The 15,103-nt window shown below is 38.8% G+C and overlaps 1 protein-coding gene across 1 annotated transcript in view; it reads right to left on the bottom strand.

Moving 5' to 3' along the window:
* Positions 1–1,083: 1,083 nt before the first annotated feature.
* LOC116508812 (di-N-acetylchitobiase-like) overlaps positions 1,084–15,103 on the bottom strand; it is a 15,418-nt gene continuing 1,398 nt past the window's right edge. The window contains exons 2-7 of the mRNA XM_032217553.1: positions 13,964–14,102; positions 8,218–8,426; positions 5,473–5,644; positions 4,155–4,252; positions 3,890–4,051; positions 1,084–3,262 (exon numbers count right to left, since the gene is read on the bottom strand). Coding sequence (XP_032073444.1) covers positions 3,074–3,262; positions 3,890–4,051; positions 4,155–4,252; positions 5,473–5,644; positions 8,218–8,426; positions 13,964–14,102 — 969 coding nt within the window. The 3' untranslated portion in view covers positions 1,084–3,073. The remainder of the gene's footprint in view (positions 3,263–3,889; positions 4,052–4,154; positions 4,253–5,472; positions 5,645–8,217; positions 8,427–13,963; positions 14,103–15,103) is intronic.

Raw genomic sequence — 15,103 nt, 5'->3', positions numbered from 1 at the left:
GTAATTTTTTTTGAATCCCACCGCTGGTATAAACTTATGTAAAAGAAAGCATTGACAGGAAGTACATAACATTTTTGTTCATTTAATTATTACTATATTAAAAAATGAAAGTCGATTTGGTGTAATGATTAAGGCACAAGGCTAGAAAATGCGAGACGGAGTTCTAATTCCAACTTGAGCACAAAGGACAAGTAACTAATGCAAATGTCGTCCCCACCCCCCAACAAAAAAAACCCTGCACTGATTTCTTCACCGCATAGAAAAGAGGAGCGTTGGCAGGGACCTTGGATGTCTTCTAGTCCAACCTTCTGCTTCATCAGGAGGCTTGAACCCTGCTCAAGCATTTAGTTATCAGAATCAAGGCTGACTTGAAGGCATAAAGGAGTACAATAACCATTAATATTCTTCTCTCCCTTCCATTTTGGACATCTGTTCAAAGAAAAGTGTTCAAACTTATGCCACTCCGATCTTTCAGATTATCATCTGAGAAAAAAAAGAGGGGGGGGGAGATGAGTCGTGGTGGCGCACTGGTTAGAGTGCAGTACTGCAGGGTACTTCTGCAGATCACCGGCTACCAGCAGTTTGGCAGATCGAATCTCACCAGGCTCAAAGCTGACTCAGCCTTCCATCCTTCCGAAGTGGGTAAAATGAGGACCCAGATTGTTGGGGACAATGTGCTGACTCTGTAAACGGCTTAGAGAGGGCTATAAATCACTGTGAAGCGGTATATAAGTCTAAGTGCTGTTGCCATGATAGACTCAGAGTGATGTCCTCTGCTTACTATTTTCATTTAACTGCTAATATGATAGTCAATGGCTACTAAAAGGAATGGCATTAGAGAGTTGTTTAAGTCACTCCATAAAAAAAATCTAAAGAAATTAGATCACTATTCCTTTTGATCTGCTTGGGGCTTGTCTAGCTGGGAAACCCTTCTGGATTGGGAGAGTTGAGTTTTTTTTCAACACAGTAGAAATCAGGCTTGGGAATATAATACTGATGGCCAAATAAAGATCAATGAAAGGGTTTTGTCTTATTGTTCATGTTTCCCATCATACTTCTGGTGCTTGTTATTCAGTCTTCTCCCTCACTTCGCATCTTGGCTAGTTTGGATTAGAAAGCTGCTTAAATTAGGAAAGATTAGCTTCAGTTCTCTATAACTTTAGGATGGAGATGAAAGATAATGTCACTTGTCTTTTATTAGAAAAAAAGAAATCAATTATTCAAAGGTATTCAATTATTTCTAGGGCTTTGATAATCCTTGGGTTATATTAATTGACCAGAATATAGATTGGCTATAATTAGCTACACTAGTTGGAGGAAAGAAACCATACAATTGTGTGTAAGAAAGTTAAATTTACAATGTATTCAGAAAATATTCAGACCCCCTTCACTTTTGTCAATTTTGTTATGCTGCAGCCTGATTCTACAATTGTTGAAAATCATTTTTTTTCTCATTAATCTATACTCAATATGCCATTGAAAAAGGAACTTTAGAAATATCTGTACATTTATTAAAAACAAAAAAAATGAAGTATCAATTTGGCATAAGTATTCAGACCCTTTGCAGCAACACTTGAAATTTAGCTCCGGTGCCTCTTGACAATTGCTGACACGTTTCTTCATCTTGGAGTCCACATGTGGAAAATTAAATTGATTGGACATGATTTGGAAAGGCACACACCTCCCTATAGAAGGCCTCACAGCTTACAATGCAGACTGTAGCAGAGCATGAGGTCAAAGCAACTGCCTGCAGAGATCAGAGACAGGATTATTGCAAGGCACAGATCTGGGGAAAGCTACAATAATTTCTGCTGCACTGAAAGTTCCTAAGAGCACAGTGACCTCCATAATTCTCAAATGGAAGACATTTGGGATAACCAGGACTATTCCAAGAGCTGGTTGTCCTGTCAAACTGAGCAATTTGGGGGGGGGGGGGGTAGTAAGAGAGGTGATAAAAAACCCAATGGTCACTTTGACTGAACTCCAGAGATCCTGTGTGGAGATGGGATAGAGTTCCAGAAGGACAACCATCACTGCCACCCCCACCAATCGGGGCTTTATGGCAGAGTGACTAGACAGAAGCCACTCCTCAATGCAAAACATGAAAACCCACTTGGAATCCGCAAGAAAGCACCTGAACGACTCCGACTGTGAGAACAAGATTCTCTGGTCTGATGAAACCAAGATTGAACTGTTTGGCCTAAATTCTAAACATTATGGCTGGAGAAAACCAGGCACTGCTCATCACCCATCCCAACAGTGAAGCATGGCGGTGATAGCATCATGTGTGGTGTTTTTCAGCAGCAGGGACTGTTCAGGGTTGAGGGAAAGCTGAAGGGGGCAAAGTATAGGGATATCCTCAATGAAAACCTGTTCCAAAGCACTCACGACCTCAGACTGAGCAGAAGGTTCTTTCCAGAAGGATCTTAAGCACGCAGGCAATACAACCGAGGAGTAGCTTAGGGACAATTCTGTAACTGCCTTAGTGACCCAGCTGGAGCCCTGATTTGAACCCTATTGAACCTCTCTGGGGAGATCTGTAAATGGTTGTCCACCGATGGTTGCCATCCAACCTGACTGAATTTGAGAAGATTTGCAAAGAAGAATGGCAGAAAATCCCATTATCCGGGTGTGTAAAGCTTATTGCATCATACCCCAAAAGACTGGAGGCTGTATTGCTGCCAAAGGTGCTTCAACAAAATACTGAGTGAAAGGTCTGAATACTTATGCCAATGTAATATTTCATTTTTTTTTCTTTTTAATAAATTTACAGACATTTATACAATTCTGTTTTCACTGTCATTATGGGGTCCCGAGTGTAGATGAATGAGAAAAAAAATGAATTTCAACAACAGTAGAATCAGGCTGCGGCGTAACAAAATTAACAAAAATGAAGGGTATGTGTGTCTGAATACATTCTGCATGCACCGTAACATTTATTTCTTGACAAGAATAGATTAAGTGTAATATAGTGTAATTAAAACTCAAATTGATGCACAATTAAAACAGCATTAAATTTAAAATGGCAGTGTACACACACACACACACACACACACACACACACACACACACACTATTTTGGCATCAAGGCATCCCACATTGCTTCTGTCTGTTGTTTCGTTTCAGAACTCCCAGAATATTCAAGGCAATTTGCATTCCACATTCCGATGCCCCTCAGGCCGTTTTTTTTCACATAGGTGGCTTTCTGAGAAATACTCCTGGGATCATCAAACCATACTTGATGGAAAACACCCTGTGAATCCTGCAAGATAGGAGAACGTAACAGCAAAAATATTAACAAATATATTAGCTGATGTTCCTTTCACTTCCATCCTTCATCTCACTAGTCACCTTTCTGCAAATGAAATAAGAAAATCAATAGTCGCTAAAGGGATTTGAAATTATTTGACGTGATGATCAAGTGAATTCAATGAAGCTGAATAATTTGGATTCAGTCCCCAGCTCCAGGAAAGATTACTCACATCATCTCCTTCCCTTCCCTCTCCTCTCCTCCCCTTACCCTTACCCCTTCTTTCCTTTATTGCAGTGTTTCTCAACCTTGGAGACTTTAAGTCCTCTGGACTTCAACTCCCAGAATTCCCCAGCCCTGGGGGATTCTGTGAGTTGAAGTCCACATGACTTAAAGTCGCCATGTTTGAGAAACACTGCTTTATTGTAAGCCCTTTAATTTCTACACATATTGCCGTTGGATTTGATTTGAAGCTTACTTGTGACTTCCTTGTGACTGTTATATTGGTCCTAGTAAAAGTAATGCAGTACTTTTATTTGGTGATTTCCCCCCCCCCCATCAATGAATCAACATAGCTATGTTATCTGTTTGATGCGGTAAACTAATTAAAATAATGTTCCAAATAAATAAACAACTTACCTTATATTCCAAATATGGCGCTTTCTGCTCCTCATCCCACAGAATCCCAGAAACAGAGCTATTCACTTGAGACATTATTGCTTTATATGGAACCTGACGTCCTGCTGCATCGCTACATGGAGCTCCCCGGAAAGGGATTTTTTCAATGATGCACTCATGAGTCTGAAAAAAATACAACTTTTGTTATGGATCAGTATTAACACTTTAAGGATTATTGCTTATGTAAAGTAAACCCCAGAGTTGATATCATCTGTTTTACTCTTACCTTTGATAAATTTTGACAAGTATAATCATAGCCATACCATGGCACTCCCATCACCAACTTCTTTTGGTTAATGCCCATGAAAATGTAATTGTCATACCCTAATTTAATATAAAATTCAGAATTTATCACATGCTTTTTTGTTCTTATATACCATATACTTCCATACTTATAGTTATATTTGCATCATCAAGCAAAGGCTACTGAGGTGAACATTCAAGATACAAGTAAATCTTCAGATCATTCAGATATGGTCCTCTCTTTCTAGATGAACATCTTTAGTTTTTCTTACTATTTATTTTGCTTTCATGAGAATGTAGAGAAGTAATAGTACATAGCCGTGATGGCGAACCTATGGCACATGTGCCCGAAGTGGCACATGTAGACATGTTGCCTGTTTGTCTTCCGGGTTTCTGGCGTGCATGCGCACACGAAGATCAGCTGGTCTTTGTGAGTGCAGTGGTGCCGGAAACCAGAAGACCAGCTCTTCTGGTTTCCAGCGTAAGCATCCACAGCCTGCATAGCAGTAACCAGAAGACGTTGGCTGGCATGCATATGTGCCCCAGAAACCAGAAGTACATTTTCTGGTGCACGCATGCCCTCTGGCGCAGCTCCTCTTCCTGGTCGTGGCCCAGAGAACCATGTGTGTGTGATTGAAGCCCGTTCACGTGTGCAAAGTGCTACCTTTTTGGCACTCAGTGCCACATGCACACTCGCTCCCTTTTAGGCACCAAGTGTTGAAAAGATTCGCCATCACTGGTACATAGCCTTAGAGCCTAGAAAAGGTACATAGCCAAGATTATTGCTAATTAGCCAAATTAATTGAGATATTGTCTTTTGCAAGGGAAGCTGAGTAAGCTCTTACATCCAATCTATACCAGGTATCTCCTATGTTAAATTGTCCTCAATGTAATTCTCAGAACATATTTTGAAGATTCCAATGAAGGAGAATATTTGTAACTCTAGCTACAAATATTACACTTTATTATGATATTTAGCTTTTACCTTATTTACTCTCAAAAGCTTTTTTAAAAAAAAAAAACTATATTTAGAACCCTTCAGGTATAGTAAATCTCTAAAGACGACAGATATCATTGTTATTTTTTAAAAAAATAGGTGTAATTATTTATTAACTGTATACACAGCCCAGACTGGTTAATTTCTGGATTCTAATAATACCCGGGGATTAGTGTTACCATAGAGCAGAATAAAATGCTTTAAATAAACATACTTTACATTCTTCAAATTTCAAATACTGCATATATTGTAGGGTTTTTTTTAAAAAAAGTTTTCCAACATTTTTCCTTGTTTTATAGCATACCTGCTAAGGTTTGGTTATATGGAGCATTGGCTCTTGCTATGCAGTGTGACCATACTTGACTCTGTTCATCATAGGACATCACAAAAAGGAAATCACAGGAGTCAGCAATCCCAGTATAGTTGTAACAACGCCTATCAATACATTCAGGAGACCAAGGTACATCAAAAGTTACCTGTGTATGAAAGAAACACACCCATCATTTTTCATTCATCCACTTTTTATGGGTCATCCAACTGTTGATCATGCACTAGCAATATAAATCATAGGTCTGCACAGAAACCATAAAATTACTAACAGGAATATTAGAGTACAGTGGAACAGGCCCAAACACTATAATGAAACCAAGGCATTTCTCTTGCAATGTACGATAAAAAAAAATGGAGAATTTTTCCCCTTAGAAACCAAAGCTAAAATACATCTCATGGCATCTAATAGATGCACATCATTTTATGCACTCAATCGAAGGCTACCAGCTTAAATGGCACCGTTTGGGAGCATCTCAAATTTATCTTGGTTTATATATACCTAGGCTTTATGTCACATTCATATATTTGGGAGACCATCATATATTATTTTAAACAGTATGTATGTATGTATGTATGTATGTATGTATGTGTGCATATTTGTATGATGTATGTATGATGTATGTATGTATCAGAGGTGGGTTCCTACCAGTTCGCACCTATTCGGTAGAACCGGTTCGTCAAATCTACCGAACCGGTTAGAAGAGGTTCCACCAGTGGACCCGGAAAGCAGGCCACACCTACAGAAGAGGTTCCAAAAATTTTTGGAACTCACCACTGGTCCTTGGATATGATTATTCTACACTCATATTTATAAAACTCAGTGCCTCTGTGAAAGGTAAGGATGACTACTGCGTTTGTGGTGCAATCAGAACATTGCGTGTGTTGAAGTTGTTTTAACGCAAACCAAAGATGCCTTTTAAAAAACAAGTTTACATCATATTCTTATGCATGCCAGTGCTGTGTGTGAGGTAATTTAAGGTGGTTCTGACAAGTGTCGTCGGCATCTTCATATCCGGTCACATGGGCGGCAAGCCACTCCCATCCGGTCACATGGGCGGCATGCCACTCCCACAAAGGAGGCCACACCCACAGAGTAGGTTCGAACAATTTTTGAAACCCACCACTGGTATGTATGTATGTATGTATTTATTTATTTATACATTTTATGTGGCCACCTTCTCATAGTAATGGTCATTCTGAGCAACATAAAATTAAAACGGTAATAAAATTAAACCAACCATAAAGGTAATAATATCTGAACATTCTTAATTTACAATGGAGAAAAATAACAAAATCAATCAGCAGCAGAGCTGGCTTATTCTTCCGGACAAAATTCCTAAGGCAACTGCAGGAGAACTTTATTTTTTTCTGAAAGCCTAGTAGAGTCAGGGTCATCTGGAAAATGAAGGGGATACTGTTGAACAGTGTATGGCTGCAAATCCCATGTGCCGGAAAATGACATTACATAGTCTCCAACCCCCAGGCCGCAGCCCACCACTATTTGCAACTGGGCCACATGAGCAGTAGGTAAGTGCACACAAATGTGCAGTTCAACTTCAGTGGTGGGATTCAAAAACTTTTACTACTTGTTCTGTGGGAGTGGCTTGGTGGGTGTGGCATGGCTTGGTGGGTGTGGCAGGGGAAGTATACTATAAAATCTCCATTTCCTGCCAATTCCAGGGGAAGGTTACTGCAAAATCCACATTCCCTCCCGATCAGCTGGGACTTGGGGGGCAGAGAATCGATGGGGACGGGGCCAGTCAGAGTTGGTAGTTACCAGTTCTCTGAACTACTCAAAATTTCTGCTACCAGTTCTCCAGAAGTGTTCAGGACCTGCTGGATAGAACCTCTGCTCAACTTGTGCAAGTCAAGCTGTACATGAATGAGCATGTGTGCCAGCCTGCCGCTCGCGTAAGTTGAGATGTGCATGTGAACTGGCTGGGATGCCAAGCTGCAAAGACTGGGGATCACTGACATAGTATGCAAAACATGGAACATGGCATTCCTGCTAATTCTGGTAGGATAAGGAGAAATAGTCAGAGATCAAATAATACCCCACCCTTGTGCCATATAAGGAGTGATAACAAGCATGTGTGAATCATACCCAGAAATCTTACTGCATTTGGATATATAGTTGAGAAGCATAAAATTGAATTACTGTATTTTTCGGAGTATAAGATTCACCTTTTTCCTTCAAAAAAGAGGCTGAAAATCTGGGTGTGTCTTATACACTGAATACAGCATTTTTTGCGCCCAAAACCCCAGCCCTTCACCAAAATGGTTGTGCATAGCCTTATGGAGGCTTTCAGAGAGATCCTCGGGAAGCAAAAATGAGCAAAAAACAGGCTGTTTTTTACTCAATTTTGCCCCCTAAGTCCCCAGGAGTATTCTATAAGGCTCATAAAGGCTAGGCATGCAATTTTTTTTGACAAAAAACAGGCCCATTCTCGCAAATAACGGGCTTTTTTTGCTCATTTTGGTGGGGGACCCACCCGCTAGGAGAACTCTGCAAGCCCCCTAAAGGCTATTCATGCCTTTTTTGTGGGGGAAAACGCACAGTTTTTGCGAAAAACGTGCCATTTTTGGGAGGTTTGCGGAGTGCAAAAACTTTTTTTAATATGCCTCTTCAAAACCTTGGTGCGTCTTATACTCCAGTGCATCTTATACTCCGAAAAATACGGTAGTGCATGCATGAGAAGAGTCACTGTTCTATTTTTACCTGGGATCCTGGAATTTCTGCGTGAAAAGCATCTGTGGTTTCTTTAACCAAAGCTGTTAATGCATAATATTCAGCCGAAAATGGGTTAATCTCTTGCTCAATGTCAATATTGATTCCATCCATGTACTTTGTTTTGGCCAGGTCTACCTGCTGGTTTATCCAGGCTGTTCTAATTGCAGGATCAATAATTTTCTTCACAGATATATCTCCTGAAATAAAAATAGTGATGATTTACCAAATTGCTGCATTATTAAGGCATTAAAAATATTTTGAGATCAAAATTTTTCTTATCACAATTCCTTTGAAGTATGTTCTGTCCTGAGAATTTGAGTTTTGTTCTGTGTTTTTTACAACACTGAAGCTACTAAACAATGATGCACAGAGAGATCTCAGTCAATATTAGTAGCAACTAACTAGATGCATAGCTCTACCCCTGTCCATGTATTTATTTACTTAGCACGCCTGTCCATTTTTGTGCACATAAATCATCTTCCTATCCCCCAGAGCAAAAGGAAGGCAAGAAATTAAAATAATTCTGTGTTTGTTATGGTGATGTGGCTCTGCAGTAAAACTCTTTACAATCACGCTTTTCTGAAAGCAGAAATGATGTGGGACAAGTGTCCCCACCAGATAGCCAGGCTACTAATATGCCAAAGCATTACTGATATCTACTTCTGCTTTTGCAGTTGTACTTTCTGTTTGCAAATGGAGAATTCCTGATTGCACAAAACGCCACAGCAACTTTGCTTTGCCAAACACAATAGTGAGTGCCCAGCAACAGCATAAATCATGATCTCTGTTCATTTCACAATCAGATCCGAACCCCTGTCTGATATCACCATTAGAAATAGTCAAGTAATGAATTTAAATCACTTTTTGCTTTTGTAAAATTGTTTCTAGAAAGATGAATTCCAATGAGGAGGGAAAATCCACATGATTATCCTTGTCCAGTGGTGGGTTTCAAATTTTTTTAGAACCTATTCTGTAGGTGTGGCCTGTTTTGTGGGAGTGGCTGGGCGGTCATGTGACCAGGTGGGAGTGGCTTGGCAGTCAGGTGACTGAGTGGGAGTGCCTTGGCAGTTATGTGACTGGGTGGGAGTGGCCAAGTTGATGTCACTGAATTCTTTGCCCCAAAGAATGACCTACAAAAAGAATATATAAAAAAAGGAAATTTATTATTTTGAGCACTTACTACTTAAATAAGAATAAAATAAGTACACAAAACAATAAAACAGCTACTTTCAGAGGAAATATGGCTGTCCTTGCCGGTCTTCAACATTACTGACCACCTTACACACACACTTCCAGTGTGTCTGCCTCTTCCCTCTTCCTGGATTCACTCAGTGATTTTTAAAACTCACAGCCTGTGCACACACGACATATTTAAAACCCACAGCCTGTGCACAGCACACATTCTTCCAGCCCCTCTGCCTCTTCCCTCTTCCTGGATTCACTCAGACATTTTTAAAACTCACATTCTGTGCACACACAAAACGTTTTGAAAACTCACAGCCTGTGCACACGCACAGACTCTTCCACTCTTTTAAAAATGTCTGAGTGAATCCAGGAAGAGAGAAGAGGCAGAGGGGCTGGAAGTGTGTGTTCCTATAGTATCTTCCAGCCCCTCTGCCTCTTCCTTCTTCCTGGATTCACTCAGACATTTTTCACTCATGATTCACTCAGACATTTTTTAAAACCCACAGCCTGTGCTCTTCTAACCCACAGCACACACTCTTCTAACACTCTTCTGCCTTCTAGCACTCTTCTGTCTCTTCTCTCTTCCCCAACATCCTCCCCCCCCCCCCCCCCCACCTAGCCACTCACCAGTTCTTTCTTCTTCTGGTTTGTCTTCTGAGAACTTTTAGGCAGCATGGTGCGGATGGGAGGGGCGAGTGAAAGAGCGAAAGGGATGGAGCATTCTGGCACGGGGCCTCCTGACCAATGGGTACAGGAAGGCACACTAAATTTCACCATCCGGTACGGCCGTACAGGTCCGTACTGGTTGAAACCCACCCTGTCCTTGTCAGTGGAGTTATGTAATGAAAAGTCACCTTTGAAGGCCCATATCTCTTCAGAAGAATAGGGCCAGGTTGTAAAAGATATACTTTATAGCAGCCTTTCGTCATACATTAAGTAAGATTTTTAAAAAGCCTTAATCAACATATCAGGGCAGATCACAGGAATGAATATCTGCTGAACTGTATTAATCACAGAGCTTTAAAAAGAGGCCATAAGCATGAGCATGAAGAGAAGATCAGAAATTAATTAATACATGAAAGAGAAATTACAACAAGGAACACCAAGGTCATAAGTGCTTCTGATGTTGCTTAAGATTCCAAAATAATAATAGCCATTCATCAAGTTGTTCAGCTTTTGTTACTCACTGATTGGGATTTATATACTCATTTTGCTGTGCTTTCTATACTGCTTTGCTGGTGACAGTTATTTGGACAAACTCATTTGAATACTGTTTAGTGTTAACAGTAATACTGGCTTGTCTGAAAAACAATGTATGAGAAAAATGTAGCAGAGAAATTTTATTATGGAAGAACATTATCACAAAGTGGATTTAGTAATGATTTTATATGGATACATTACAGATGAGCTCTCAACCATGCTACAAATCTAATACTTATGTATTTGGGTTGACTGGGGACGACTGATCAGAACAAAATCATTAGGCTTTGAGAAATAACTTCCCAGTTAGGACAACATATTTACTTTTCCTGTCAAGGCTAAAAGGCAAAGTCTCCATTTCACATGATAATCAAAGAAACTGACTACCTCCACTTTTAAAGAAGTTGATTTTGGACATAAATTTATTTCCTTGTTGTAATTGGAGCCTTGTGAATAACTTTAGTTTGTGATACTGATTAATTTACTTATAACTGCATCACTTAAAAAAATTAATATCTTTTTAGCAGGCTGAATTCTTGTTTCCAAGATTATTATATAATCTTGGTTAACCAGTTATTTAGGATGTTAACAATTAGTAACCATTAGTAAGTGAAGCCTGATGACCAAAATATATTAAAATGATTTATTTTTGAAAAGCATAATATTGTTAGTATGCTTTATTAGGAAAAGCACTGAAAGAAGGCCCCAATTCTCTGACTTTATATATGTGTGTGTGTGTGTGTGTGTGTGTGTTTGTTTATGTATATGTATATGTATGTGTGTGTGTGTGTGTGTGTGTGTGTGTGTGTGTATGTATGTATGTATGTATGTATGTATGTATGTATGTTATATTTGTGTTGATAAATAAATAAAGGGAGACTAGTATAGATCTATTTCAAGCTATTTAGCTCTCATCAGCTAGCCATACCCTTATTGGGATTCGAACCTGTGCTGTGTTACATCTTAGGCAGATGTGTTAACCACTGAGCCACAAGGTCCTCCTCCTTATTAGCTGAAGCCAGGGAGGAAGGTATATATTTAGTGTCACAACTCCTGGTATGCCCCAATTATGGGAGGAAGCTAACAGCTTCCATTATCTATTGAATGAATGAATGAATGAATGAATGAATGAATGAATATATATATATACATATACATATACATATACATATACATATACATATATATATATATATATATATATATATATATATATTTATTTATTTATTTAAAGTCACAACCCCTGGTATGCCCAAATATGGGAGGAAGGTCACACTTCCACTCTCTGTCTTCGGCTCGTCACAAGAGACCATTCAGACAGAAACCCAATATTTTTTACTGTTGCCTTTTTTGTTACTGTGCAATAGAGCACAGGTTCGATTCCCAACATAGGGTATGGCTAGCTGATGAGAGCTAAATAGCTTGAAATAGATCTATACTAGTCTCCCTTTATTTATTTATCAGCATAAATATAACAAATGTAACAAAAAAGGCAACAGTAACAAAAAAGGCAACAGTAAAAAAATATATATATATATTGGGTTTCTGTCTGAATGGTCTCTTGTGACGAGCCGAAGACAGAGAGTGGAAGTGTGACCTTCCTCCCATATTTGGGCATACCAGGGGTTGTGACTTTAAATATATACCTCTCACCCTGGCTGGCTGATAAAGAATCGAGCTGTGTAGCTCAATGGTTAACACATCTGCCTGAGAGGCAATAGAGCACAGGTTCAATTCCCAACATAGGGTCTGGCTAGCTGATGAGAGCTAAAGAGCTTGAAATAGATCTATACTAGTCTCCCTTTATTTATTTATCAGCATAAATATAACAAATATATATATATATATATATATATATATATATATATATATATATATATATATATATTCATTCATTCATTCATTCATTCATTCATTCATTCATTCATTCATTCATTCATTCATTCATTCATTCAACATAAATATAATGGGGCTAAATATGAATATAACTATGAAACTGATATTTATTCCAATGAAGTTGTACAGATAGTCCTCGACTTATGACCACAACTGACCCCCAAATTTCTATTGTAAGTGAAACATTAGTTAAGTGAATTTTGCTCCATTTTATGACCTTTCTTGCCACAGTTGTTTAGTGAATCATTGCAATTGTTAAGTTAGTGATACTGTAGTTAAGTGAATCTGACTTCCCCACTGACTTTGCTTGTCAGAAGGTTACAAAAGGGGATCATATGATCCTGGGATACTGCAATTGTCATAAATATGAGTCAGTTGCCAAGCATCTGAATTTTGATCACGTGACCATTGGAATCAGAGGTGGGTTCCTACCAGTTCGCACCTATTCGGTAGAACTGGTTCGTCAAATCTACCGAACCGGTTAGAAGAGATTCCACCAGTGGACCCGGAAAGCCGGCCAAACCTACAGAAAAAGTTCCAAATTTTTTTGAAACCCATCACTGACACAGACTCACACAGAGAGAGAAAGAGAAAGAAAGGAAGAAAGGAAGAAAGGAAGAAAGGAAGAAAGAAAGAAAGAAAGAAAGAAAGAAAGAAAGAAAGAAAAAGTGAGAGAGAGATGAAAGAAAAAAAGGAAAAAGGGACAGAGAGACAAAAGGAAGGAAGGAAGGAAGGAAGGAAGGAAGGAGAGAGAGAGAGAGAGAGAGAAAGAAAGAAAACACATTGCCGGTGCCACTCCCACCAGGTCACATGGCCGGCAAGCCACTCCCACAAAAGAGGCCACACCCACAGAGTAGGTTTGAAAATTTTTTGAAACTCACCACTGATTGGAATGCTGCAACAGTGTGAAGTGTGAGAAATAGTCGTCAGTTTTTTCAGTGCTGTTGTAACTTTGAAAGTTCACTAAATAATCTGCTGTAAATTGAGGACATACCTGTACATACCAATCAACTCCAAATGTACAACTGGAGAATGGTTTTCAGAAGACACAAAAACTACTGAAAGTTGTACATTATTTAAAATACTGGAACTGGGTACTATATACATGAGGTTATGTCTGTGATGGAGTATTCAGCACCCTCTAAACATTTTGAAATGCCTATTAAACTGGCATTTTTCAGCTTATCTAGAATCCCTTTGTGTTAAAAGTGATTGGACTAAATAGAAAACATTATTTTATCCTGAGTCTGGTGATGCCCTAATGCAAATGCTTTTAATATGTCATGGGTAAATTGTGATAATAATGGCTAGAGTGTTACATAATGATTAAGTCTGCATTTTTACAGACACTTAATATAGAATAGATTTAATGAAGCTCAGTGGGTCCTACCTGTGAGAAAAGACATAAAGACAAGGTGCAGAAAATGTTCTCCTTATCCTAATTAGAACTTACCTTTCAAAACTACTCTGGATCCTTTTGAATGAGCATAACACATAAGCTCAGGGTCATATTTTCCAAATGTGGCCACTGTTGTAATCAGTGACCAGTTATAATTTTTCCACGTCTTCCCGCCAACATCAAATACAAAGACCTACAGAGGAACAGTTAAAAAAAATAGTATCACTCTCACCACTCGTCTTTAACTGATTTAGCTGGTAAAGAAAACATTTTAATTAGGACTAGGGGGAAAAAACTTTTTACAGCCAGATTTGTTTTTTGCTTTTTTGTATGTTGATCCAATTCCCATAATCCTCTGTCCAAAATCCAATTCAAAGGCCAACAAATAGGGAAAGGGACCTAAAAACTATTTGCTTAATATAAATTCTGATAATTTGGAATGACATAGAAATGCTCAATTCAATAATAAGCCTTCTGTCTTCAAAAGTATGACTGCTGTGCTATTCCCATAATCATTATTTTGGGCCCTTGGCAACTGGCTCACATTTACGACCTGTTGCAGCATCCAACTCTCATGTTTTGCAACATTTCTTGCCACTTTTCACGGGTGGGGGGGGGAGGCCAATTGTCATGGTCATTTGTGGTCATAAGTCAAGGACTACCTATATTTGTACAGTATCCTGTTATGTGGTGTTTTCTTTTACAAGGGCCCATCTGATTGACTAAGCATCCTGGTGATGGTTTAAAGACAGATTCTTACAAAAATGCCTAAGGCATTTTTTATGTTAGGATATGTTAACTGTCTAGAAAAAATCCTAATAGGGACACGGAAGCTATTGTCAACTAAACATTGTTTATGTTAAAAAATAAAGCCTCCTTCATGAGTCCAACACATTTCTTAATGTCTGTGTAGTTTCCTTAACCACAAAACAGCTCTGCTACTTCCTAGTGAGCTCCCCATCCAAGTATTAATCAGACATGAACCAGTTCGGCCAAGATATGTAATTTCTCTTTGTTTTCTTCAAAGTGGGGTTTGTTTGTTTACATATTTATATATCAAGCCTGCCTCTCTCCCAAAGCACTCTGAACAGTAAACTAACAAAAACAACAAACAGAACCTATAATAGCAATAATAGTATTTTTTTAAAAAAGAAATAACAATAACAGTTCACCACCACCACCACCACCACCCCG

Source organism: Thamnophis elegans, chromosome 5 (assembly GCF_009769535.1).
Source record: "Thamnophis elegans isolate rThaEle1 chromosome 5, rThaEle1.pri, whole genome shotgun sequence".
Taxonomy (NCBI): Eukaryota; Metazoa; Chordata; class Lepidosauria; order Squamata; family Colubridae; genus Thamnophis; species Thamnophis elegans.
The sequence above is the reverse complement of the archived record's forward strand: the minus strand, read 5'-3'. Positions and strand labels throughout refer to the sequence as shown.